Source organism: Artemia franciscana, chromosome 13 (assembly GCF_032884065.1).
Source record: "Artemia franciscana chromosome 13, ASM3288406v1, whole genome shotgun sequence".
Taxonomy (NCBI): domain Eukaryota; kingdom Metazoa; phylum Arthropoda; class Branchiopoda; order Anostraca; family Artemiidae; genus Artemia; species Artemia franciscana.
The window spans coordinates 38936407-38961447 of record NC_088875.1 but is presented as its reverse complement, the minus strand read 5'-3'; the positions used below and the strand labels follow the sequence as shown (position 1 = coordinate 38961447).

Below are 25041 nucleotides of genomic sequence, written 5' to 3'. Positions count from 1 at the left end.
TCAGAAGAAGTGAGCGAAACCGTGTCCACTTCAGCTATAAATAAAACCCGAAATGGTGCAAATATTGCCCGTGCCTGAAGATGACAGAGTGCCCGTCACATGTAAAATTATAATGGTCAAATTGTTCAAACAAATTGAAGAAAAAGGTAATTAGATATAAATAAATAAAATCTTCAGTCACTGCCTCTATCCAAAACCAAAACATCCGTGCTCATCTGACCCTTTTAACTTCAAAAACAGACCTCAATTTAATTTAAAAAAATAATATTATAAATAGAGTAAAAAACTGTAGATATCTTGGATTTAATGAGAATATTTCGTGGAATGAACATGCTAAATTGATCGGTAACAAACTTTCAAGGTCCTTTGGAGTTATCCGCCGTCTTAAATTCCGTTTCCCTAAAAAAAAAATCCTGAAATTGATTTATCATTCTATTTTTCATCCCCATTTGTCTTAGGGATGCTCTATATGGGCAAGCAACTTCATCTCATGTTATAAGAGAATCTAAATCATCCAAAACAAGGCCATTGAAATTATATCACCTCCTCAGCATTCAGATAACATCAACCTCCATTTCAAACTTACTAAAATATTTGATGTGTCAAAGACTAGGGATTTTCAGATTGCAACTTTTTGTTTTGAATATTTTAACAACCTCCTTCCATCGTCATTTGAAAATTTATTCACTTTAAATCAAGATTTGCATACTTATGAAACGCAAAATTCATGTGACATTGTCCACGAGACACCGTCAAACAAAAAGAGCTTCTTTTTTAATTAGATTTTTTTGCATCAGCTATCTGGAATTCAATCCCCTTGGAAATCCGGAACTCAAATAACCTTATTACCTTCAAGCGAGCAGTGAAGGGTCGTTACAGAAATAATGTTTAGATATGAATATCGTGCGGTCCTCCTCTTTTCGGTCTTTTTCTTTTCTTTTCTTTTTTCTTCTTTTCTTTCTCTTCGTGACCCCCCTTTTTTTCTTTTTTTGATAAATCCAGTTGTTTTTGTTAGTTGATTTTTTAATTATTCTTTTGTTAAGTTTCTGCCCTAGTCAAGCACTTTTGTGCTTTCCTGGCAGATTATGTACATGTAATTATGTGTTTTTGTTTAAATATACATGATTGAATTGAATTGTACTTGGTGATTATGTCCGCTAAGTCGATTAACGAAGTATCTGAGTTCGATAGCTATCCTCTTTTTGATTTGTCCAATGTCAAAGAGTTAAGCACAGACATTTTTCTTAATCGCTTCGGTCTTAAAACACTAGATACACTTCACAAAACGAAATTCTCTTAAAGCATTAAAAATATGAAAAAATTTACTTGGCAGTTTAAATAATTTGTTTTCATACTGTTTTTGGGTCTGGAAAAGAAATCATAGTATAATATATGCTTGTTTCATAGTGCGTACCGAATCTTAGCTAGGAGCTGCAGAACACATTACTACTGCAATAGGCTGCTACTAACAACTCACTCCAGCACCAAGTCCTCTGAGGCCAGTACAACAGAAAGAACTTTATTCCAATCTATTCGAATTTTTCCTCTTTACACCCTCCCAAGAAGCTACAATTTCCTTTAAATCCTTTCTTACGACTCCTAACTACACCATTCAGGGACAACCTACTTTTCATTTGGTCCTAGATAGATGGCCAAAAAAGACGACCTTTGGCAATCTGTCATCCTTCATATACAAAACATGTCCCAGGTATTTCATTTTTGCTCTCATGGCCTAGGAAATGGAATAGAACCGCATTTTTTGTACACCTTACCATTTGAAATACGGCTAGTCTTTTAGATTAAAACAAAAACTAGTACATAAACAAATGAAAATTGAGAATGACGTTGATGATCGTATATTACGATGACCATTTCATTTTGTATTTTCAAATTAGACTTTGTCGTCCAAACAGCCAGGGCAAAATTATAACAGACAAAAACGGTGTCAAATTCATTTTTTTCCAGAAATGACGTTCTTTGTAGAAGATACGATTTGACGATTTTGCCATCTAGGCAAAAAATCTGAATTACTCCCATAAAATTAATCAACAATCAATTTGAATAGATAAAGTTAATTTTTCTGTTACTCTAATTACTCTGGCATTGACTGTCAAATTAATGCACACAACTTCAGATTAAGCTATTCATTTATGCCAGTTTGAGAAAGGTGTCATACAAGATTAGGTAGGCTATCTGCCATCCATGTTTAAAATAGATACATTTTGATCATGATTTTGCCCCAGTACTGGAGATGTTACTCGAGTATTTTTGAAAGGAATGCAGCTACCTGTTAACAAATAAATATGCTACATCAAACAATAGAAAGATAAATTGATTAGGGGTAGGCTAGGGCCATCTATTTGGCCATTATGGGAGGGGGCAGTGTACATTGTCAGAGTAGCCTATCAGCAGGTGCAGATCCTGGATTTTTCTTAGGGGGTGAGCAAATGATATGGCAAAATTGTAGTTAATTGACTTCTTGCTATCTCAGAAAGGTTTCAGGTTAAGAAAATGAAACTTTCAGGGATGAATAAAGTATGTCCCAGGAAGGTATTGTGAAGCAACTACCTCCACTCCTCCCTCTAGAGGGCCTTAACCTTTGATGACCTTTAAAAGTATGTGTGTTATAAAAGTGAAACCTTGCATAATAGATCTTCTGCTTAATTGAAGTACAACAAAACTGTTTTCAGCTTCATAACTTTGCTCAATTCCATTTTATAAGGTTTTAAAGATATGCAAATAAATTTCCAAAATTTTGAAAAAAACACATTGATATTCTATCAAAATTCTACTCAAATAACAGGAATTGCATTTTCAGAACTAAAGGCAGGGAAAAAGCAACTAGTAGCTGAAAATTAAGGTAAAATGTTGTTTTGTCAAAATTTCAATAGGTATAGACCTGTCATGTAGGCAAATTTCCGGGCCCTCTAGAGGGAGAAGGAGTGGAGGTGGGTACTTTAAAATACCTTCCAGGGACATAAACTTTATATTTTCTGCATAATTTCTAGCCTTTGTACTTCTGATCATTTATAGCAAGTGAGTTAAGCTTTGTATTATAAAAAAAAGGTCTTGAACAATCTCTTTGAATCATGCATCAATATAACTATTTGTAGGCCTATAGGTCAAAACATTTGGTCAATGTTGGTATTACCAGAACATTTTTTTGGATCTTGAAACTTTTGTTAATAGATGCATTTTGATTTTTGAACATCTTTTCTCTCTTGCAAAACTATTGCAAACTCACCATTATGGAGTTATTTTGGCCCAAATATTCTTGTATTTATGCATATAGAATTGCAATCATTTCCATTTTCATTGATTGGAAATTTAAAATTGCTAATGTTTTAAGACTGAAAATTGCTCTGTGGCTTTTGGAGACAATTTTTTGTTAGGTTAGGTTGAGTTTGCAGTAGTTTTGCAAGAGAGAAAAGATGTTCAAAAAGTCAAAATGCATCTATCAAAAATAGTTTCATGACTCAAAAAAATTGTTCCAGTAATACCAACATTGACAAATCATTTAGCATGTTGCCTAACTAGGCTGTAGGCTATGCCATTGCTTAGTAATTATGATGGTAATGAAGAGTTAGGACTGAGATACAATCATATATGGGTAATTTTTTTCAGTTCATATTATTGATTTACCATTAATTCTTAAACTTAAATTCCTTATGTATTTAGACATTAAAAAAATAGAATAGCAAAAGAAAAACTAAATTTAAACTTAACTATCCAGCTGTCAAATTGACCCTCTTTCTTTTTGTTGTCCTATTCAATAAAATAAAATAAACAGGTTCAAAAAATGTTTTGTCACCAGAGAATCTTATTAAATAGTTTGTGATAACAATAAAAACTGGAAGCAAAAAGCAACTTCAGCCAATATTCACCAAAAGCTAAAAATGGAATTATCATGACAATTGTTACACTGGCAGTATTGGCTTTTATGCTGATTCTGAGTAAATAAAATTCTTTCAGTTTATTTTTACCCACCCAAAACCAAAAATTTGCCTGATTTTTGAAAAAAAGGGGAACAACTCCCAAAAAAGCAAGCCATCCTATTCAGAATCCCTTTATTAGATATATCATATCAGAGAACCCTACCATCAAGGTTTCAAGTTCCAGTTTTCAAAATGTGGAATTTCACTTTTATTCAGAAGAAACATTGTTGTTGCATGTTTATTTGTTTTGTTGTTTTCCCCAGGAGGGATTGTATCAAACTGAAGGTTGAAGATAATTGGGAGGGAGCTTATTCAAATGTAAATTTAAAGCTCTTTTTTAAGTGACCACACAGATTGGGTCAGGGAAAGTATTGTTTTCTGCCGTTTTAGGGCACCAAATTTATCTCAAAGAGGATGAATTTGCAGTCAATTTAAAATTCTGAGAAGTTACAGTGACAGTAGTGGATTCGACCAAGTTGATTTGCTTTAATTATAATGAAACTAGGCTACTTTTGGTGATCTGTAATTAGGTATATGCTATAATAAGGGTACAGCTATAATGAGGGGGTGAGTAATTGTTTAGGTGGGCACAGGGTAGAGTCCTAAAAAGAACATTTTAATGGTCAAACTGCTTACTCTTCATTAGGCTTTGGATAAATGTTGAAAGAGGTAGGGTAGGAGTAAGAATGAATTAAATTGTTCCTCAATACTCCTAAATTTTACATTCCCATATCTACAAGCACAAAGGTCAAAAAGGCAAGGCAGGTCATCATCAGCCCTGCCAGGAAACTTCTTTGGATGGCAAATACTGTTGGTAACTTTGTTTTCAGCACTTTTTAATGTTGTTAATTTATTTTTCTATTTGTATGAAGTACTTAAATGAATTAAAAGAAATGTATATGATGTATTTATTGATAAGAAAATCCTATTGTAGAGGTTGTGATGGCTTCAGTTATGTAGAAGGTCAAAAGCCTCACAGAATTTCCATCCATACTAAGAATAATACTCCTTTTCATCAAACCCAAATTACTATTCATTGCCAGTTTTTTAAGTATATTCAAATTTTATCCAAAATTGACATTGTAAGTTTAAATATAGGACAGTTCTGATCAATGTATCATTACTGGTTTACACATTTTAAAGGCAATGAATAAATGCTTTAAGGGACTAAAACCTCAAATTATATCTTGGTTAGGCATGGGTATGATTTGGAAAACAATAAGAAATTATAAATAAAGAGTTTTTCAAATAAAACCAAGGAGCAGATTTGAAATCTATTTGAACAGATTATTCTTTATTTTGAGGGGGCTGTTCCCTCCCTAGCTCCTAACTCTTTACTATGAAGTTTGGCTTTTTTCAAATTTATAAAGAAAATTTGCAATTGCAAAGATAAGGTTCTTCAAAGCATAAAAATATTTTTGTTTAATGAGCAAGGTGTTGAGAAGGGGACAGTCCTTCTTATAGAGAGAGTAATTTATATTTGTTTCAAGTTCTAAACTTGCTCCTTACTTTATTTGAAAAACCTTTTTTATTTGTTTAGTTGCATTTCATGAAACTGTAAACAGTACTTTTGGATATGCAAAAAAAAACAATCAATATTTCAATGATCTCTGTTTGGATTTTGGTGGGTAATCAAACAGTTAACAGTTTGTGGTAATGAACTGTAAGGAGTTACCCCAGCTCAATAGTAACCAAAACTTTAAAAACGGATTTTTGATGCCAATAGATACATCAAAAGAATTGACTTAATATGCTGATTCCAAATATATAACTTTCATTAAGTTTAATCGTACCCATCAAAAGCTACAAGCCAGAGAAAACTTGTCTGATTTTTGAAAAAGGGAGAAAGACCCCCTTGAAGTCATAGAATTTTAATGAAAATCACAGAATCAGATTCAGTGTATCAAAGAACCCTGCTGTAGAAGTTTCAAGCTCATATATGGAAAAATACGGAATTTTGTAATTTTTGCCAGAATAAAGATCACATATGTATGTTCATGTGTTTCTTTGTTTTTTGTTGTTTTTTTCCCCAAGGGTGATTGTATTGACTCAGTGGGCCTAAAACGTCGGGAGAGGGCCATTCTAATGGAAACGAAAAGTACTAGTGTTCTTTTCAAGTTACCAAAAAATTGGAGGATAACTAGGCCCCCTCCCACACCATTTTTTTCCCAAAATCGTCCAATCAAAATTTCGAGATACCATAGCATTTTTTGTCAGCATACTTGAAAAGCCAAATAACTATGTCTGTGGAGATAAAATGACCCCTACAGCCCCTGGGGAAAGGTTTTTAAGTTATAAGATTTACCCATTGTTTTATTTGTTATTGGGAAGTATGCATACATTTTTTGGGTGGGGAGAGGATGACGAATTTTCTGCTGGGAGGATTTTGCATGGGGAGAATTTTCCATAGAGAGGGAATTTTCAAGGGTTATGAACTTTTCAGGGAAAGTTTTACACTGGGTGAATTTGCCAGAATTCCTGTACAAAATTTCTTTTTATGTTTTACTTTCTCTTTACTGATTCAATTTTAGGCATGATGATGTTAAGGGTAATAGTCCAAGGTAAATTTTCACCAGGATTGAATTGCCCAGAGGATATTTCTTTGGGGAGGGGGATGGGATTTTTTCGTGGAGATGGAGCCAGGCATCCTGGCGTTATTTAAAAAACGATCAGAAATTAAATTTTAAAAAACAAGTTTTTTCAACTGGAAATAAGGAGCAGCATTAGAACTTAAACAGAACAGAAATTATTATGTATATGAGGGGTTGCCCCTCTTCAACACCTCGCTCTTTATGCTAAAGTTTAAATTTTGTCCCAATTCTTTAGAAACAACTCATGAAACACAAGTGTCATTTAATTAGAACAATAAGTAATTTTTTTTTTAAAGTGCTAAAAAACTGTAGCGTGAAGAGTGAGGTGTTGAGGAGGGGGCAACCCCTGGCATATACGCAATAATTTCTGTTCATTTTAAGTTTTAATGTTGCTCCTTACTTTTAGTTGAAAAAAACTTTTCAACAAAAACCTTTTAAATTGAAGGAAGCTTAGAGACAAAAATTTTTCTAAAGGCAATGGAAAAAGTATGTCAATTAAAGTAAAAGTATATAAAAATGAAAAAAACTAATTAATTATAAAAAAATGCACAAAACAATAGCCTACTTCCAAAAACTAAGACATAAATTCCCAGCATTCAGTTCAGTTGAGCAAGATGGATATTTTCTTAGCAATATTGACAGTTTTGAACCTGGTTACCAAACACCAAAATATTTAATGCCTTTAGACTCAATTGTTTATAAAAAAAAGTAATGCATTATCAAAGTAGTTCGTTAAAAGTAAAACATTAAAACTAAAATTAAGAAAATCAAATAAAAACTTTTAATTCAATATTTTTAATCTAATTTTGAATACCAAAAACCAATATATTCAGTGCCTTTATACTCCATAACTATAAAAAACTAAATCTTTTTCAAAGTGACAACTAGATAAATACAATCACTCATGAAAAAAAATGATGATAAAAGAAGATTAAACCTATATGTTCAGAGGGAAAATACAAAAATTCCCAGCATTCCATTCAGGAGAAACATTTCTGATTAAAGTGACTTCATAGATCAGCTCATGGGTGCTCTTGCAATGCAAGCAAAAGTTTATGGCATATTTTTGCTTTAATCACCCCTCATTAAGTTGTTTTTCTTGTGTTTTCCATAATTATGCAGACTTTCTTGTGTATTAATAATTGCACTAATTACTAATAAACAAATATATATCTAGGATCACCATAAAAAGCTGATTCTTTGAATGTTATCAATAGTTAGGTTCTTATGCTTTCGCTATTGGCAATGAGGTTATTTGCTTATCATTCATTACTATGAAAAATGAGATTTTTTTCTGTTACTCCAACCAAATCATTTAGAAAAAAGTGTTTGTGGAAAACTGAAAAGGGGTCACTCAGTCACAAATTAGAACTTATATTTTCCTTATTAAGGGTCAAAATCCATTGGGGGGCAGCCAACAATGGGGCAGCACACATTTTTCCATGTTTTTTCCCTATTTTGATCTTTTTCCTTTGGTTTCGTTATAATTACTCTATGGTCCCAAATTTCCAGGGGGGACATGCCCCCCCCCTTCTGGCGCCCATGCATAACAGATTAAATATTAAATACTAGTTTGTTCAGGGGGGTAACAAGAAACATAGAACAACGAGATAGAAATATATAAGGCATTTAAAACAAGGGTTTTAAGCATAGGCAATAAAACATTAACTAATCACCATTTCTTTCTAAAAGTAATATTTTGATAAACAGTGTCAACTTTGACAAAATCTCAAACATTTGCTAATCAAAATTTTATTGTTCATAACAATATAGCATATCCTTCCACTTTTTAAAGTTTGATATATTTTGCTTAAATTACAGAATTTGCAATTTTATATATTTATATAATTTTATATATCAGTATATATTTGGAAAGAATATCTATTGGGGAATGCAATGGTACTACTCTTTGGTTATTATAGGGTTTCCTTCAGAACAGCTTCTAATCTAGGATGCTATAATTTTGCCAGATCTTGTCTTCTTGCAACCTTCAATTAGGCCTAGTGTAAATGTTGATGGAAAGCTAAGCTGCCTTTACTTTCCAGCTTGAAAATAATGCACTATATGAATGGGGGTAAATTTTCAAAATAGAAACTCCAAAAATGCATGCTAAAATAAAAAGAGAGGTATTTTTACATTGCTGATTTTATATTTAAAGTTTTGTATTTGACAGTTCATCCCCAGATGGCCTAGGCTGTTTGTTATATTCCCAGATGGCCTAGGCTAATTGTCTCATATAGCCTAGGCTGGGTAAAAAAAAACAACAAAAAAACATTATAATTGATGAAAACTGATTCAAAAACAGATGTAAATGGGAAAAATATAGCCAAGGGCTATACAAAACCATTAGAGATGAGTTGTCTAAAATGCAAACAAAACTAAAACTGTAAAAATGAAAAATTTCTTAGTGTTAGTGTTTTTTTTTTATAGTTTGATTCTATATGTATCTTAAGCCTTTATATGGAGCCATCAGAGAACTGGGGAAGAATTGTCCCAAACACAACTTTAAACATGGAAAAAGCATGGGTGGATCCATCATTTTTTTTTTAGCAGGGGGAATAAAATATTCTACCCTGATAAACTTTTGAACAGAGAAATACCAGCAGTTTAAAGGGAACCTCAATGATTATATGCTGTAAATTGGTTGTGGAAATGGTCGTAAATTTAATCTAAAATCTGCTGAGGGTTGAAGTTCTAATAAATCTGTTGATATTAAAATGATGTAAAAATATTGAGACAAAAAATAGTAAGTTATAAGTTCCCTACCATAAAAAAATTAAACGCTGTTCACCCTCTCCAAAACTCTATTGCTTGAATTCAACCCCTAGACTACACACACAAGTCTTTTTTGATTTTGCTGGCATTAGGCCTATGAACAAATATATCATTTATATCATTAAAATGTACCTGCATCATAGTTTTTTTTTCACGAAAGAACCTAACTTCCCTTATTGAGCGTGTTCCGAATAATACACAAGTACCGTCACCCTCCCCCTCTTTTGCCTGGATTCAACCCCTAGGCCATACACAAAAGTTTTTTTTATTTTTACTGGCATTAGGCCTATGAACTAAACACTGTAGTAACAATAAATGATGCAAATCAAAAATGTTTTCAAATACAATGATTGCTACCATGACAGTCATAATTTACAACTACATCTGGCATTTTGCATTAATAGACATATAGCCCTAGAATACATAAGAAAGTTTGCTGGTTTTTTTATAATTATTTTCTGTAACTTATTTCTTATCAATAGTAGCATGAGCTGACTGTCTCAAAGACAAAGGTTCATTAATGAATTTTTCCCAGTACCACAGTTTCCCAGTACCAGTACCAGAACTCCCAAAGCAATTTTGGTAGAGATTGATGGGGGATCTAAATGTGTCAACAGTTCAAAAAGCTAACAAGAGGCTAGTCTAAAATATAGAAAATGTATAATCTCTTACTAATTTTTAAACAAAGCATTATCTATTTAATATCAAGTATAAATACTATGCATTTTGCATCAGCAAGATTTTCAATCTAGGTGGTTAATATAACAGAGAACTCCCAAATCTATCAAATTATTCAAAATTAAATTACTCTTTGGTCTGATTTTTAATGTTTTCCAAGCAGATCTGTCCTATATTTCTATGGACTGTCCTTTCCTGAACTTTAAACAGAAAATTCTGCTCTGGCCAGTTGAAAAAAGCAAAATTAATCCTTTCTAATAATCAAAATTTCATTAAACTTGAATATTTCTATCTCTAGTACAAAACAGAAGAATTGGAATGGTTTTTTCAAGATTTCTTGAATATTAGATGTCAAATTTTAGTTTTCTGTTGTTTAGGATATTTGGATATTTTATCCAAGCTCTACAAGTGGTGAGAAGACTGCCCAATCAATTCTAAATAATTTGGTCATCTGAATTAGAAAAGTTTATAAAAAGATGATCAGTTAAGGTACCAAAGCCCCTTGAAAAAATTGTAAAAAAGAAAGGTCATAACAGATTTTTAAATTTTCACTTCGAAATACAAGATTAGAAAGTTAAAGTTATTTTATCTACTGTGGAGCCTTTTGTTTACCTTCCTTATATAAAGATTAATGAAGAATGTCTAGCCTCCCCAAATCAAATTACATTAGCAAGGATGGTGAATACATTAAAAATGTAAAAAGTAGAATAGCATATGTCCAGGTTTTATTCCACCTGAAAAAAGTTTAAGGCCTCAAATTACATAAATCATCAACATTGACATGCAAATGTGTGTCACTCGAGCTGGATGTGCTCTCAAAAACCAAGATAACTTTGAAGACCACACTGCCTTTCCATGACGAAAATATAACAGTTCAAAATAGGGATGAAACCTTTTATTTTAAAATCTTATATTTGTTTCACTGTATCTTAAAAGGTTTCATCCCTATTTTGAATTGTTATATTTTCTCAAAAGCCAAGTTTCCTATCTAATCACATGAGAGGAACAAGGGGAGTTCTATGTACTGTCTGCTCTTTTTGTATAAAAAATTATGTTACCATAGAAAATGTGTGCCATTCATCTATTGCTATAGTTTTCAAAGTATTTACCACATAAATATTTTGGCCTGACAATGGCTATTTGCTAAATATTGATGTCTATCCTAGTTTTTGCTTTCTACATAACTGCACATGCGGGAGGGGTGGTGGTGATGAATTTCATTGGGTTTATTCAAATGATTTCTTTGAAAAAACTCAAAAAAACTCTTTGGATAACCTCCCCCCTCCTCTGGATAAATCTTCATATATCTCTCCAAAACTGTTGCTATGTACACTTTTATATATGAACCTTTTATTTGCATTTAAATGGATCACTAGTCCAGAAAACCCTTTTATTTTGTGATTTATTTCAGGTAATAGGATGAATCATACACTTTGTACCCTGACTATTGATGCTGAAACGCTGAATATGCACCTGAATGATACAAGTGGAAGCAGCAGGCAAGAGTCAATTGTGGAGAGCTACGAATGTCCTGGAACCTCTTTTCCAGCTACTTTTCTTAAATGCTGTCCAGAAGGCTTGCAACCATTATGCTGTCCAGTAGAACAATTTCAGATAATTGAAAGGTGTCTTTCCCTTTTTTTTACCAGTATTTTTGCCAGCTTGCTATTATTTGCTTGCTATTTTTTTGTGATTAATACTTAATCGACTTAATTTCATTTAAGGGCATTTCAAACAATAATCATATTCTATGTTGTAAGATGGTGTCATACAAATCAATCTTGTGTTTTTCAATATTTTATAAAAAGAAGGTAAAAGGTTGCAATACTAGACCCTTAAGATCTGAACCGGCGGTGCTGATCTCTGTCTCAAGGCCCTTCAGCTGGGAAGTGCAATGGAGGATGGGCGCCAGCCATCCTGTGCTTTCGCAACAATATTTCGTCTCTTAAAATGTTGCCCACCCAGTTCGACCTTGTTTTTTTTCTATTTTATAACAATTAATTAACAATAATAATATTTTATCTTGTAAGATGGTGTCAACACAACTCAACATGGTTTTGTTCCATATTTTATAACAATATTATATGCCATAAGGTGATGTCCATGGTGTTATTCAATATGTAACAAGAACATTTTAATGACATAAAAAGTGTCCATCCAACTTAATCTGGTGTTGTTCTAAATTTCATAACAGTGTTTTATGTCATAAGATGGTGTCCATACACCTGTAGTTATTACTCCACACGGTGGAGTTGTTCTATATTCTGTACAAATATTTTGAGAAGAAGAATATTTTATGTCATGAAACAGTGTTCACACAACTCTACCTTTTGTTATTCAATTTTTTATAACAATAGTTTAATCATAATAGTATTTCACATAATAAGATGGTGCCCAACCCGCTCAGCCTATTTATAACTGTATTTTATGTCATAAAATGGTGTTCACCCAGCATGATCTGGTGTTGTTCACTATTTTGTAACAGTATTTTAACTATAACATTAAAAACTAACAATATTCTGTGTTACAGGATGGTGTCTATCCACCTCATAATATTTTGTAGCAATATTTCAACATTAACAATTAATAATAATGGTATTTTTTGTTGTAAATGACTCAACCTTTTGTTGATCAAGGTCTCCACAATATAATATATACTTTTAAATACTAGTTCTTGTTGACAATCCGTAAAATCCTTAGACAGTTTTTGCAGAAATTCTGTAGATCAGTTGCACCAATACGAAAATATTAGGGGACAGAGAAATGCATTTTTCGAAATCTTAGGGAGGGGAGGAAGATTGATTTCTTTTTCGATTAGCTTTAATAAAAATACCAGAAAAAATGTATTTTTTGATACCAACAAAAGTTTTTTCGATATCTATTGGGAGGGCGATGGTGTCCCTTCTCCCTACCAATTGGCACTGCTGCTGTAGGTAGGGAATAAGTTGATTAGGAAGTTTCCATTGATTTACAAAATGTTATAAATGGGATATTTGTGAAGTCAAAACATATATGTTAGAAAAGAAACCTATCTAGTTTATTCAGTAGAGGAATGCAAGATGAACTTTGGAAATGGATTTTATATGGCAAATTTTTCTGGACGATTTTTTTATCTATTGTATATTTCATCTCAGTAGAGCAAACTGGGAGCTGCAAGTATGTAGCTGTGATTTTCCTGGTTTTTCAGCTTTAGTTTTTCCTTAGTTTTTTTTTTTGTAGTTTATTTTTTATGGAAACCACCATCTGCATGAGTTTTATGGAAAGAGAAGGGATAAGCTAATTGCCACTCTTTTCGTCTGCTTGAGTGATGTAAGTTTAAATGATGATTAAGCCCTTTTCCCGAGATCCTGCAGCTTTTTTCATATTGATATTTTAATAAAATATTCATTCTGTACAATCAGTTGAACCATGAAAAGTGCCTTAAAATGGGTTAAAAATAATTTGTCTTGTGTTGAAAGTAAGTTTAGATTATAATCATTAATAAAAAAGATACGGATGTTTGGATTACCAGGTATGTCCAGTTAGTGGACTGAACTGTTAAAAGTATGAGATTTCATTATTTTTTTTTTGTTTTGCTACATTGTGAATAATAAGTGGGTTGTATGAGTGTAACTGTATCTAAGTGTTTTCACAAAAATCGTTTCAAATTGAACCAAGGGAATTGGGTTGTAGTAATTTTTTCTAAGCTTTTCCCCACTTGATTTTTAAAGATAACTTGACTGAACATTTGTGAGGAAGAGAGACCTTCTCCTCCGTACCTCTTCTGATATCTTGACATTTAAGTATTTTTTACTAGAATCGTTATTACTACAATTTAACTAGTCTATTTCTAATAGCCTGCGTTAGCCTCGTTTTAATAGTCCAAAATATAGCCTAGTAGGCTGTTAGGTGCCCCCATGCTCAACCCGGGGGGATTGGAGGGAGATAACATTTTTCGTAGCACGAGAGAGAGGGGTGCGAAAATTTTTGCTCGTTTCTAGATAAGTAACTTCTTACAGAAATCGGAAGTTTACCAGATATAAACAAGGCAATGCCATCTTTGGGTTTTAGCCGCCGATTCAATCTTTCTTTTTTTCCATCGTAGAATGAATTTTTGTTTGTGTGTTAGTTGAACCCATCAATTTCTGGTTTACTAGCCAGAGCATTTACCCGTAAACCAACTGGCACAAGAAGAAGCTTTTCCCTAGTTTTTTGTTTGTTTTTGCCTTTAAATACAAGCCATTCTGATAAATAAAATAAAAGCTTTTTTTTCAAACATGATTCATAATGAACTAAAAATAATATCAAGAATTTAATAATTTTAAAACTTGACACGGTTTATTTAATTAAACTAAGTGTATTTAATTAAACTAATTGACTAAATTTAGCTTATTATTTGATCAAGTGATTAATAATATTAACTTAATACTAATTTATAATTTGATGGACTGAAAACGGATTGGATTTTAAAGGCCTTAAAATCCGAAAATACCAGTTAAACGCAGAAATGCTAATAATTATTCAAGTACCTTAATTTCTATAAATTAAGCAAAATTTGTCTCTAAATTAAAGCAGGGTTCATTTCTTCAATATCAGATTAACACTCATAAATCTTCTGACTATCTATACCTAAAGGTTTGGACAGTCGGTACGCACTTTAGTAGCTAATAGGTAACACTGCCCTATTAACAAATAAAAAAGAGACATTAGAGAGATGGCCGTATTGTTTTTGTTTTTTTTTTCATTTTTAGACGCCTTCCCCTCTGAAAAACTTTTCTAATACCCTTCCTAATATATAGCCTGTTTGTGCTTAAGTGTATAGTATCTAGTTTTTTGAAAGGAATTTCAAATATGCACGGTTATTTTAAAAGGAAGGGGGAGGGGTAACTTCCCTTTTCTGTTGGAATAGCCTTGTCCCCGCCATCCATGATGTATCCAGTTTATTAACATGAAGAAACTACAGGACATGTTTTGATTTTTGTATGGCTAAGTTTCTTTTCCCCTTTACTTACCCTCTTTTCCTTCGTATTTTAGTTTTGGCATGGTATGGATTCCTATTATGGTAATACTACTCTGTATCTTGGCATCAGTTATTGTGGTTGTTTGTTGCTTTTGGAGTAAATGTCCCCTATATACTACCTGCAAATCGCGTCATTTTACCAGTGAATCCGTTGCTTATCGTAAGTAATTTTCAGATCCATTATGCTGGTTGTTGCCAAACTTTTTAGTTCTTCTGCCTAAGTTTTTAAGCTTCCCCTCTACATACAGACAAAAAAACCTATTACTGCGTCTTTCTTACTTCTCTTTATTTTGAAGAATCTATTTTGACTACGAGCATATTATGGTTGCTGCTGGGTGGGGGAGTGGGCTCCACTTTGAAGCGTTGTTTTCAACTTGAAAAATTTGAACATATGTGTAAAGAAGCGTTTTACCTTGTGTTTAGGAAATATCTATTTTAATGTGTGAAGCAAATCCACGAAAGTAATCTCTAGTTCTCCAAACATTGTTATACGAATGTTTAATTTAGCTTAAAGGGTAAGGGGTCGAGGGGGTCTACAGCCCTCTTAATATTAAGATCACTCTGTGATATTGTAAATTAACACCAAAAGTAAAAAAAAATAATGTTATCAAAAGAAAGTAGGGAAAAACATTAAAACTAAAAATAAAAAAAATTGAAAAAGAGTAAAAAAGAACTATTCCTCGATAGAGAAGCCGTATCTGATTTTAGAAATAATACAGAATAACAAAAAAAATAAATAAATATATATATATAATGTATGTCAAGTGGTGGTGCTACAAATGAATTGTGTAGATTTCATATTACCAACGCTTTGGGATTCGCCTTATATTTTTTCGCTAAGGACAAGTTTTTCACCAGGGAGCTGTCACTTGAACTGACAAGTTTGACACAACAGTTTGACACAACAACAAGTTGACTTGTCAACTGACAAGTTTGACTTCAACTGACAAGTTTGTCACAAAACTGACAAGTTTTTCACCAGGAAGCTGTCACCAGGAAGCTGTTGGGAAGCTGTCACTTCCCAACAGCCAATTGTAAGCTGTCAGCCTAGCCGAGTGAATGACGTGCCAATTCTATGTCCTTCGGGACTGAGGCTAGTCCTGGTGTCGCCAATCATTTGGCTTGGAGTGAGGGTCAATGTTGTAACTTAGCTTAGTCGCCTTGTGTCTATGGAACTCATGGCTAGACAAATTCCCACGAAACATCTGATTTTAAGAAGTTAGGTGAGGCGAAAAAAGCCTGGTTCTGCTTTAAATACAAGTTAAGTTACTGATTAAGACAATTGGTTGCAAGACATATCACCGTGATCCGCGTGATACTCGGAATCATGTGATTCCCATGGAATCATCTGAACTGGGAAACGCCTCGTCCTGCTTACAAGTAAGTATACTTGCAAAACATATTACTGTGATTCCGGGTGAAGCGGAAATCATATTTGGTGAAGCGGAGTGCCATATTTTGCATACAAAAGGGTCGTATCAATTCAGCAAATGTCTCCAAAGCTCTGACTTTCTAAATATTCGTCATTTATGACTAGACAGGTGTCTTATCTGTGTATATATATATTTATGTCGAGTTTCATAAGAATGTAATATACAGTTGTTTTTTCTTTCCATAAGAAATTTGTTCAAAAAATGTTTTCAGTTTTTCAAGATTGTCACACTTGTGTCATACCACTATATAGTATGTAAAGAGTAAGAGAGAGGGAGGGGCGGGGGTTATCAATTCAGCAAGTATCTCTGAAACAAAGTAACTTTCGATATTCATCTCATTAGGAGTTTGGATTGATTCTTTCTAACGACTTTCTTAAGAATTGCCTTATAAGGTTTGTGTTTTTATTTTAATATGCTTATCGTAACTACTATTGTAACAATTAAGCTTGATTAAAGAAAAAAACAAATTGAAATTCTAAGATTAGAATATTTCCTTTAATTATAGAAAGTATAAAATATATTTATAGGAATTGATGAAGAGGACGAGGAAGTTTTAAACGGTCCAGTGGATGAGAAAAAAGGTGCCAAAAGTTACACCCTTGATGACGTCAAGATGAAATCCATTATTGATGTGTAATGTAGGAATTTTGCCAGCATTTCAAGTTGAGATTGCACTCTATCTCTTATTTCATTCCGTGTGGCGCCTCTAGTCGGTTAATTTGCAAGTTTGGCGACTTTTTGATCTCTTGACTTTATCTCAGATTTGTTGCTTAACTATTCGCGCGAAAAATTTGGTTGTGTTAATTCAAAAGACATCAAGTTACAAAGCATGAAATTTTGCCGCCCTATGGTAGCGCAGTGGGTTTGATCTCAGCTTGGTCATACGAGACCCAGACATTGAATACGATAGTAGCAACACACTACAAGGCCGACGCAGGGACCTTAGTAGTGAAGAAGTGTTGTTTGTCCGGTGCAATGCAAAAAAGGAATAAATTTTTCCTTTTTTTTTTCTTCATTGGCTTCTCTAGCAGATCCGCTTTCAGTTTAGGGTTTTCCGGTTTTTTCTTTTAATTCTGTTGAAATCTGTTTTTCTTCTTTGACATTGTTTTTTCTATCTTCTGTTTTCGTTGCCCTGTTCATAATAAGTTCTAAACATTTTTGCTAAGACCATCTTTAAACTACAACGTTAATAATCTTTAAAACTATAACGTTGATCCTAAAACGTTAGATAAAAAAAAAAATCAATAATGGTTTGAAAAGGTACATACGTAAAGGGTTGAGGGATTTGGGGGTCCGTCCCGCCCTCTAAAATCTCGATATTCTTGCAGTTTTCGCCTATAGCTTCGTATGCATTCGAGACAATTTGCCTTTTTTTGCTTTTATGAAGTTGTGCACACCCTCCTTCTGCCGAAATCGTTTTCTGTGCACATTCCTGACTGAGCCTGAAGCTTTCAAAAAGTTATCGCCATAAGTTTAGAGATGGCTAATGACACTTGATTCCCCCCCCCCTCCCCCAAGTACTTTCCTAAGCGACAGAGCTGAAAAAGGACTTGTTTTGTGCTATAAAGGTTCAGTTTCGTAATCCCTCGAAATTTTCTGCTCTCCCCCCTCTGTCTCTTTCCTTGACATGATTCCCCTTTTGAAATATTGCTGTTGCTGAAAAAGGAAAACAATGTAATTATATGTAAGCCATAAGTCTTGAAATATCTGCAAACCAACTGAGATTCCAAAAATAGATAAGGTTAATTGTTCTAGCGAGCTGAGCTTGTTTTTGTTCGATGTAAAGCTGATTTTTGATGAATATGTGACTTCGCATTGAATTAGCACAGCCAAAATTTCAGCTTATTTCAAATGATTCGCCTTGTTTTTATTTTATGCTTGATTTTTGAATTTCGCAGACTTGATTTATAACTGTTAAGTGTCGTATGTATTTGAAGAAAATAATTGAAAGTGACTGATAGATAGACATTCATAGAAAATTATTTGAAATGATTAGTGTGTGTAATGTATAAATATTATTATTAATAATACGTAAAGTGACTAAAATACTTATGAAGAAAAGTCTCGTAAAAACCATGAAAGTTTTTTTTTTAAGTTTTAAAAAAATACAACATGCATAGCCAATGCTTGATGTACTTCTTTTGTGCTTTTTGTATAATGATATTTTTTTAATACTCAGCTGTTAAGAAGTAGGTTTGGAAATTCGCACAAAGGAATACAAATAACTTTTATTCTTCTTCTTATGTGTAGCGAAATATACGGACCACGTCGCATATCCTTTCACTTCTAAGGGATAGTCAGGGATTTGTAGAGCGTTTTCTTTTTTAATATTTTAATACGTTTAAAATTATTGATTCTGTTTGATGGGGGAATTGGTGATCAACAACTGTCTAAAAATTTGCTTGGATTTTTGCACCCCAGCTATATATTTCTTTAAATCTTGGAATCTCAATTAGACGATGAGACGAAATATTATATTATAAATATAATATATATAAATATTATATATATTATATTTATTGAAATATTATATACACTATTGCACCCTTTGGCTGGAAAATCGTTTTAAAGTGTGTTTTTGACTCTTTAAGATGAGATTCAAATAATATGTGCTGAATTTTCGATCATATTGATGGAAACGTGGGCAGAGAGAAGAGTATCCCCCAACTAAAAGGAACAACCAAATTTGAGATTAATGACGTTTTTTAGAATCGTAATTCAATATCAAGTAACAAGGTTTTAATACTTCCCAGCGACTACAAAACTTTGAAAATATAAAGGAATACTATCCTAAAAATATTTTCAGTTGGGGGGGGGGGGAACGTAAAAAAGCAAATTTTAAAACCGTTTTATAGCCAGAGAATTTGCATCCAATAGTATATATAATATCGTATTCCTTTTTTAGGAGGGGGAGATAATATTAGGAAGCGGATGATTTCGTTTTTTTCTGGTTTATTAAGTGCAAGATGCTAATTTTTCCACCCCCATTTTGAATTAGGGTTGATTTAAGGATTAGATAGGGACAACGGAGTTATTCCAGCAAAACAGAATGACGTCAAACTATAGTAATACGCTCTAGCCTTCATATAAAATTCTTAAAGATATATAAACAATCGTGAAAATATCCATAAATGTAGTTAATTCTGTTAATATACCAAGCTCAGTCTATCAGTAATTCGTTATATATAAAAGTTCAAATAGGGATAAATCCTTTTAATAGACAGTGATAAATTTCACAAGAAAAGACTAGATAATATTGGTGACGGTCACTGCATACGTGACCGAAATACCTAGTGTCTTTTGCGATATTTATCACTGTCTATTAAAAGGATTTATCCCTATTTGAACTTTTATTTACCGTCATGGAAAGGCAGTATGGCCTTGAAATTATCTACGTAATTCGTTATGCTGTTGACAGTAAACTAAGAAATTATTAAAATAAATGAGTATTTAAGGTGAAATTGTCAGGCCGTGTTAGGAAAGAGGGATTTATAAAGTAAAAACCATATTTAATTTAAGTTGATCATATTTTGTGTAAAAAAATTGAATGAAGGCAAAATCTTCTAAAACTAATTTAAGAAAAATTTTGGAAGATTTTGGACAAATGCAAAAATGTTTCATATAAACGTCATCAGCTTTCCCCCACTATATTTTTCCATTATTCTTCTCTGTTTTATTTTTATATATTCTGCATTTAAATACTTGTAACATTAAAAATCGTATGAAATCCAATAAAATGCAGGAAATAAAATTCACCCACAACCTTGTAACTCAGTAATCATTTTCGGGTGGGGTGGGGGTTCTCCCCTAGAAAATCTTTCAATTTCTTACACGTGTACTAATAGCTACGTGTGTCAAAATCCAACGAAAAAGAAAGCTAAATCGTTGACAGAATCGCAACACTGTAATTAGTAAAAATTACTATACTTTATTTACCTTTAAACTACGCCCAATAGTTACCTAAAAAAAAATTAGAAGTTACGCATGACTGCCTAGTAATTACGCGATTAGTGTGAAATATATGAAAGACGAAATGACTAATATTTGTACCGACTTAAAGGCGTCTAGATCAGTATGCTCAGGGAATTTATGTCTACCTTGTTTGTTTATATTATTGTCCGGTGGTTATATTTATAGCCCATTGTGTTGTTTGTTCAAATTTTCGCGTGTACATGGTAGCACGAGCCGGAATTTCATTCGGAAGTTTGGTATTTAATGCGAAAAGTACGCCCCCGCAAAGAAAAATTTAAACGTGACGCTAGTTTCATAAAATTTCGTTTTAACTATTTATTGGAAAAAACGAATTAAAGTTGTTTGAAAAATATCGAAGTATAGAATTTGGCAAAATACGGGTAATTACATAAATTTCTCCTAAAAGCAAGATCCGCCCCCTACCCATAAAAGGAAAATGGAAATTTGAAATATTGTAATTAGAAAAAATATCTTCCAGAACAACGCAAGTTTCGTCCCTATTGAGGAATTACAACAAGAATTTATTGGAATTTCCTATTCTATAGGCTAATAATAAGACTCCATAATAACCCTGTTTCCAAGACCATTGTTTTTCTTTTATAATATGATCTTTTGCCTGATTAGTGCGTAAAATCTTGTGATAAAATATTTCACAACATTTGTTTCTACTCAATAAATCCAGATCTCATTCAGAAGTTCATTATTCAAGTTACGAAAATTGCGCCTCCGCGACGAAAAATTTTAAACGTAACAGTAGTCCCATAAAATTTAGCTTTTACTGCTTATTTAAGAAAACGATATAAAGTACTTTCAAACAACTTCGAAATATACAATTTTGACAAAATACAGGTTATTAGAATAATACTCCTGAAAGTAAGCTCATATACCCTCTCTCCTTAAAGAAAAAAAAAACGAAATTTCCAAACATAATCATAAAAATAAATATCTGCCGGAAGAACGCAAGTTTAAAGCCCTGCCGAGAATTTTGTTAAACTGCTTAATCCGTTGTCTAATGAGATAAAATAGCCTTGTTTGTAAGACTGGAGTTTTTTGGTGACGTTTGCTCTCTACAATGGCTGCTTAATGCATACAATACGGTGATTCATTTGGTAAGATTAATCACAACGCCAGTTTCCACTAAATAAAGTCAGATCTCTTTGAGAAGTTTGGTATTACAGTTGCCAGGAGCATACATCCGCGAAGCAAAATTTTAAACATGACGCAAGTCGCACTAAATTTACCTTTGGCTGCTTATTGAGAAAAACAGCAAAACTTTCGTTTAAAAATGTAAGTTTGACGAAATATACTAATCAGAAAAAACACTTGAAAATTCTCTGACAAATTCAAAACGTAATGACATGTAGGCTCGAGAATTTAGGCTCAAAATGTTGTTTGTGATCTGTAAGGATCATACCCAACATAATGGGAAACTCATAAAAGTTTGAGCTTTGGCGATTTAACATGGTAAGATAGGGACTGATTAACTAGGGAAAATTAGGGATTAAAAACATACCAAACATAATGGGAAACTCAGAAGAGCTTGACTAAGGCGATTTAAAATTGGATAGGGATTACTAGAAATAGAACTGCACTAGAAATAGAACTAGAATTTACTAGAAATAGAACTAGGGAATAACAAGGGAAAACTAGGGATTATCTTTTACCAAAGATAATGGGAAACTTAGAAGAAATTGAACAAGGCAATTTAAAATGGTAAGATAGGAATGAAACACTACTAGGGGCGGCCAGACTACCAGGGAAAACTACGGATTATCTTTTACCAAAGATAATGGGAAGCTTAGATTGGTTTGACCAGGGCGATTTAAAATGGCAAGATAGGGGTGAAACACTACTAGACGGCCAAGCGGATGTCCCTACCGTTAGTTCTCTTCTATTTTTCACTGGCTGTTATTATCCTCGTTTCTTTCTTCTTTACGATTCTTTTGTTTTGGCATGATTAGCCAGTGTGGTCTCAGAAATTATTTGCTGTAATCTAGGGCCCTAGCTTACTAACTCAACGTAAAAACCGGCCAAGTCTAAGCGATACAGTACTCATACACTGCCAACTTTTTTTTCAAGCAGAAATCACTCAGGTTTTGTGAATCAGCGTCCTTATATAAAGCTAATTACCAAAAAACCTCGAATTCAACGGCGCATTGGCGTTTCTTTTGTGGTAAGCTGCAACAAAACCTGATCAATAGCGTTTTTGGACCTCATAATCTGGGGGGGGGGATATACCATAGGAGTGTAAAAATACAAGATAAAAGGAATTTAATGTCAGTAAACTGGGGGAAGGAGCAGGCGCTCCCCTGACCAGGCCTAGAACCACCACTGCTATCAGTTCATTTTTTGGAGAGTAACAAATGCTTGGCGGGTAATCATCGCATTCTGTAAGAAAGAGCTGTATTTTTAGTGATGAAAATGGTTTGTGGTTTTGCATTGTCTATTTTCAGTACAAAATATTGATCTTTGTTCTTCTGATTATTTTATTTTGATCTCTTTTGTATGTGAAGGTCTTTCTTGATTGTTCAAAAGCTTAGCTTGTAAGTATTATTTATTAAGTTTATAAGAATTAAAAGGCTTCTTTGTATGGAAATTCGAATAGCTTTGTCAGGAATTAGGACATTAGTAAGCAATGCTCAGTATCTACACATATTCGTATTGGAAAAAAAATCGAAAGAATTCGAAGAATAAGTTTCTAAAGGGATATTGTATCATTTTCAAAAAATATTCAGGCCTAAAAATTGATTTTTCTCTAACTTGTACGTTTACAAAAGGAGATTCTTTAAGTTCCGTGGGTTGGCAACTTGTCCTCACGCTCAAATGATATTTAATTGTCAAAGATTTCTTTAATTGAACAATACTAAGCACATAATCAATGATTAAAAATCACATGTTCAAAGCGTATTTTAAAGGAATGCTCTACCAAGGTCTTATCTAGGGGGGGGGGGGGGTAAGAACGTGTGACCCCCCCTCCGAAATATTGTTCGACTCGCAAAAACGAAACAAAAATTTTATAAACAAATTTGATACATTAAAAAAAATTGTAACCCTAAAAAAAAGGCTACGGCCCTGCACTCTACTACCTGTTTTAAAACCTCTAAGAGTGGTTAATACATAAGAATTATAGCCTTTTATGTTTTGACTTGAACAAACATATATATTAGAGGTATATTTTTCTTTTTTTCAATTTAATACAGTTATTTTCCTGTCAATTTTGAGCACTAATTATGAGATCCGTGCATTTATCTGCACATTAACCGGGTAAAAAAAACAAAACATTTATTGCAAGGTAAGAAGTATTTTACAAATTGGTTTGAGCTTACGTGGATGCAAGCAAAATGATGAAAAATATATTTAGAAAAAAGAAAGTAATTTTGGCGAGTTTATAAGAGTATATGAGATGGCGTAGAGGGTCTTCCCTTAGCTGTCCATAAGATTTTCAGTGTCCTTATATATTATCTGTGCATATAAATTGCCTTCAAGGCGATTGGGCTAAAAGCCCCCTTTTGGCAGTCTATAAAAGTATATTAGTCTTCCCCTTAAGCTGTTAAGGCCTTCTATGTATACAGACTATTTACGTACAAGTTAGCCCTATAGTAAACTAATTGGCTGATATACAGGAGGTAAATTGGCTTTAAAACATATTTCTTATCGATCTTCAAGAAGAGGAAGTAAGGCAGGAATTTTCACTATTGCTGATTTTCCGATTTAGTGTCTGTAAAATCTGTACGTACAAATTGACTTTAAAGCAAACTCTTTTACTAATCTATCACAGGCAAAATTGATAACGTGCCCTTCTTGAATATTTCACTGTAGCTGTCGATAAACGACTTAGATTTACAAAAAGCTTGTACAAATGTGCTCGAAAGTAGGCTGATTTATATCTCGTTCTAACGCATGGGGAAACGCTAAAAACCGATCGTCTTTCTCATAGTACCGATTGATTTTGGGCCTGGGATTATTTTCCCTTAGTTTGCCTGTGGTATTGACCAGTTTTTTCTGTTTCGTCGAGCAAAAATCAGCAATCGTTTCCGAAAGTGGAAACCATGTGAACTGTTAAATACGCAAAATTTCGAAATTTGGAGGTTTTACTTAGAACTTATTGAGTTTTTGCACGATACGTGTCATGCTCTATATTAGACAAACAAAAGAAAGGAGGATACCTGTGAAGAAAGTACGAAGACTGCCGTCACTCCAAAATCGGTACGAAACTCTGATACTGAGTTTTGGAAAGTTCTTACTTTCTAAATCTCTGCACCGTGACATTCTACCTGATCAGCCTCTACCATCAAGAACAAGAAAGCAAGATAAGTTAGTTCCCATTAAAGCAAGAACAAACCGATAAGGTAATTCTTTCAGCCTGGTTTTCGTCGATATGTACAATAAGAGTTAATGTTTATAGTTTGATTTATATTTACAAGTGTAGTTTGATTTTGAATATCTTGTAAAAAACGCAAATCAGCGATAGCTGCCAAGTTTTTGCTATTAAACCTGTCTACTACTACTACTACTACATGTTATTTATGCTTTGCTAAAAAATCTTGCACCTATCGTTTGAAGGTGCAAATCCTTTTGTTTCGATCCTTTTGTATCGATCGGTTTTACCATCAATTCCCCTATGCATCCAAACTAAGCGTTAGAATGGGTAAATTGGC

The 25041-nt window shown here is 33.1% G+C and overlaps 1 protein-coding gene across 3 annotated transcripts; it reads left to right on the top strand.

The window, feature by feature from the left end:
• The first annotated feature begins 2046 nt into the window (after positions 1-2046).
• LOC136034910 (uncharacterized) lies at positions 2047-22979 on the top strand. Of its 3 annotated transcripts, none has more exons than XM_065716415.1 (4): positions 2047-2184; positions 11391-11604; positions 14993-15138; positions 16939-22979. In XM_065716415.1, exons 2-4 carry the CDS (start codon positions 11399-11401, stop codon positions 17046-17048), a joined length of 462 nt encoding a protein of 153 aa, XP_065572487.1. In that variant the 5' UTR covers positions 2047-2184; positions 11391-11398; the 3' UTR covers positions 17049-22979. The 3 variants fall into 3 exon arrangements, with proteins under 3 accessions (XP_065572487.1, XP_065572485.1, XP_065572486.1); XM_065716413.1 differs by lacking the exon at positions 2047-2184 and adding an exon at positions 2355-2439; XM_065716414.1 differs by lacking the exon at positions 2047-2184 and adding an exon at positions 4546-4749.
• Positions 22980-25041: the final 2062 nt, after the last annotated feature.

Coding starts and splice junctions, on each gene's coding strand:
- LOC136034910 (XM_065716413.1), top strand. CDS start 2,370: ATGGGAGGGGGCAGTGTACATTGTCAGAGTAGCCTATCAGCAGGTGCA. Junction 2,440..11,390: donor TCCTGGATTTTTCTTAGGGG/GTGAGCAAATGA, acceptor GATTTATTTCAG/GTAATAGGATGAATCATACA. Junction 15,139..16,938: donor CAGTGAATCCGTTGCTTATC/GTAAGTAATTTT, acceptor ATATATTTATAG/GAATTGATGAAGAGGACGAG.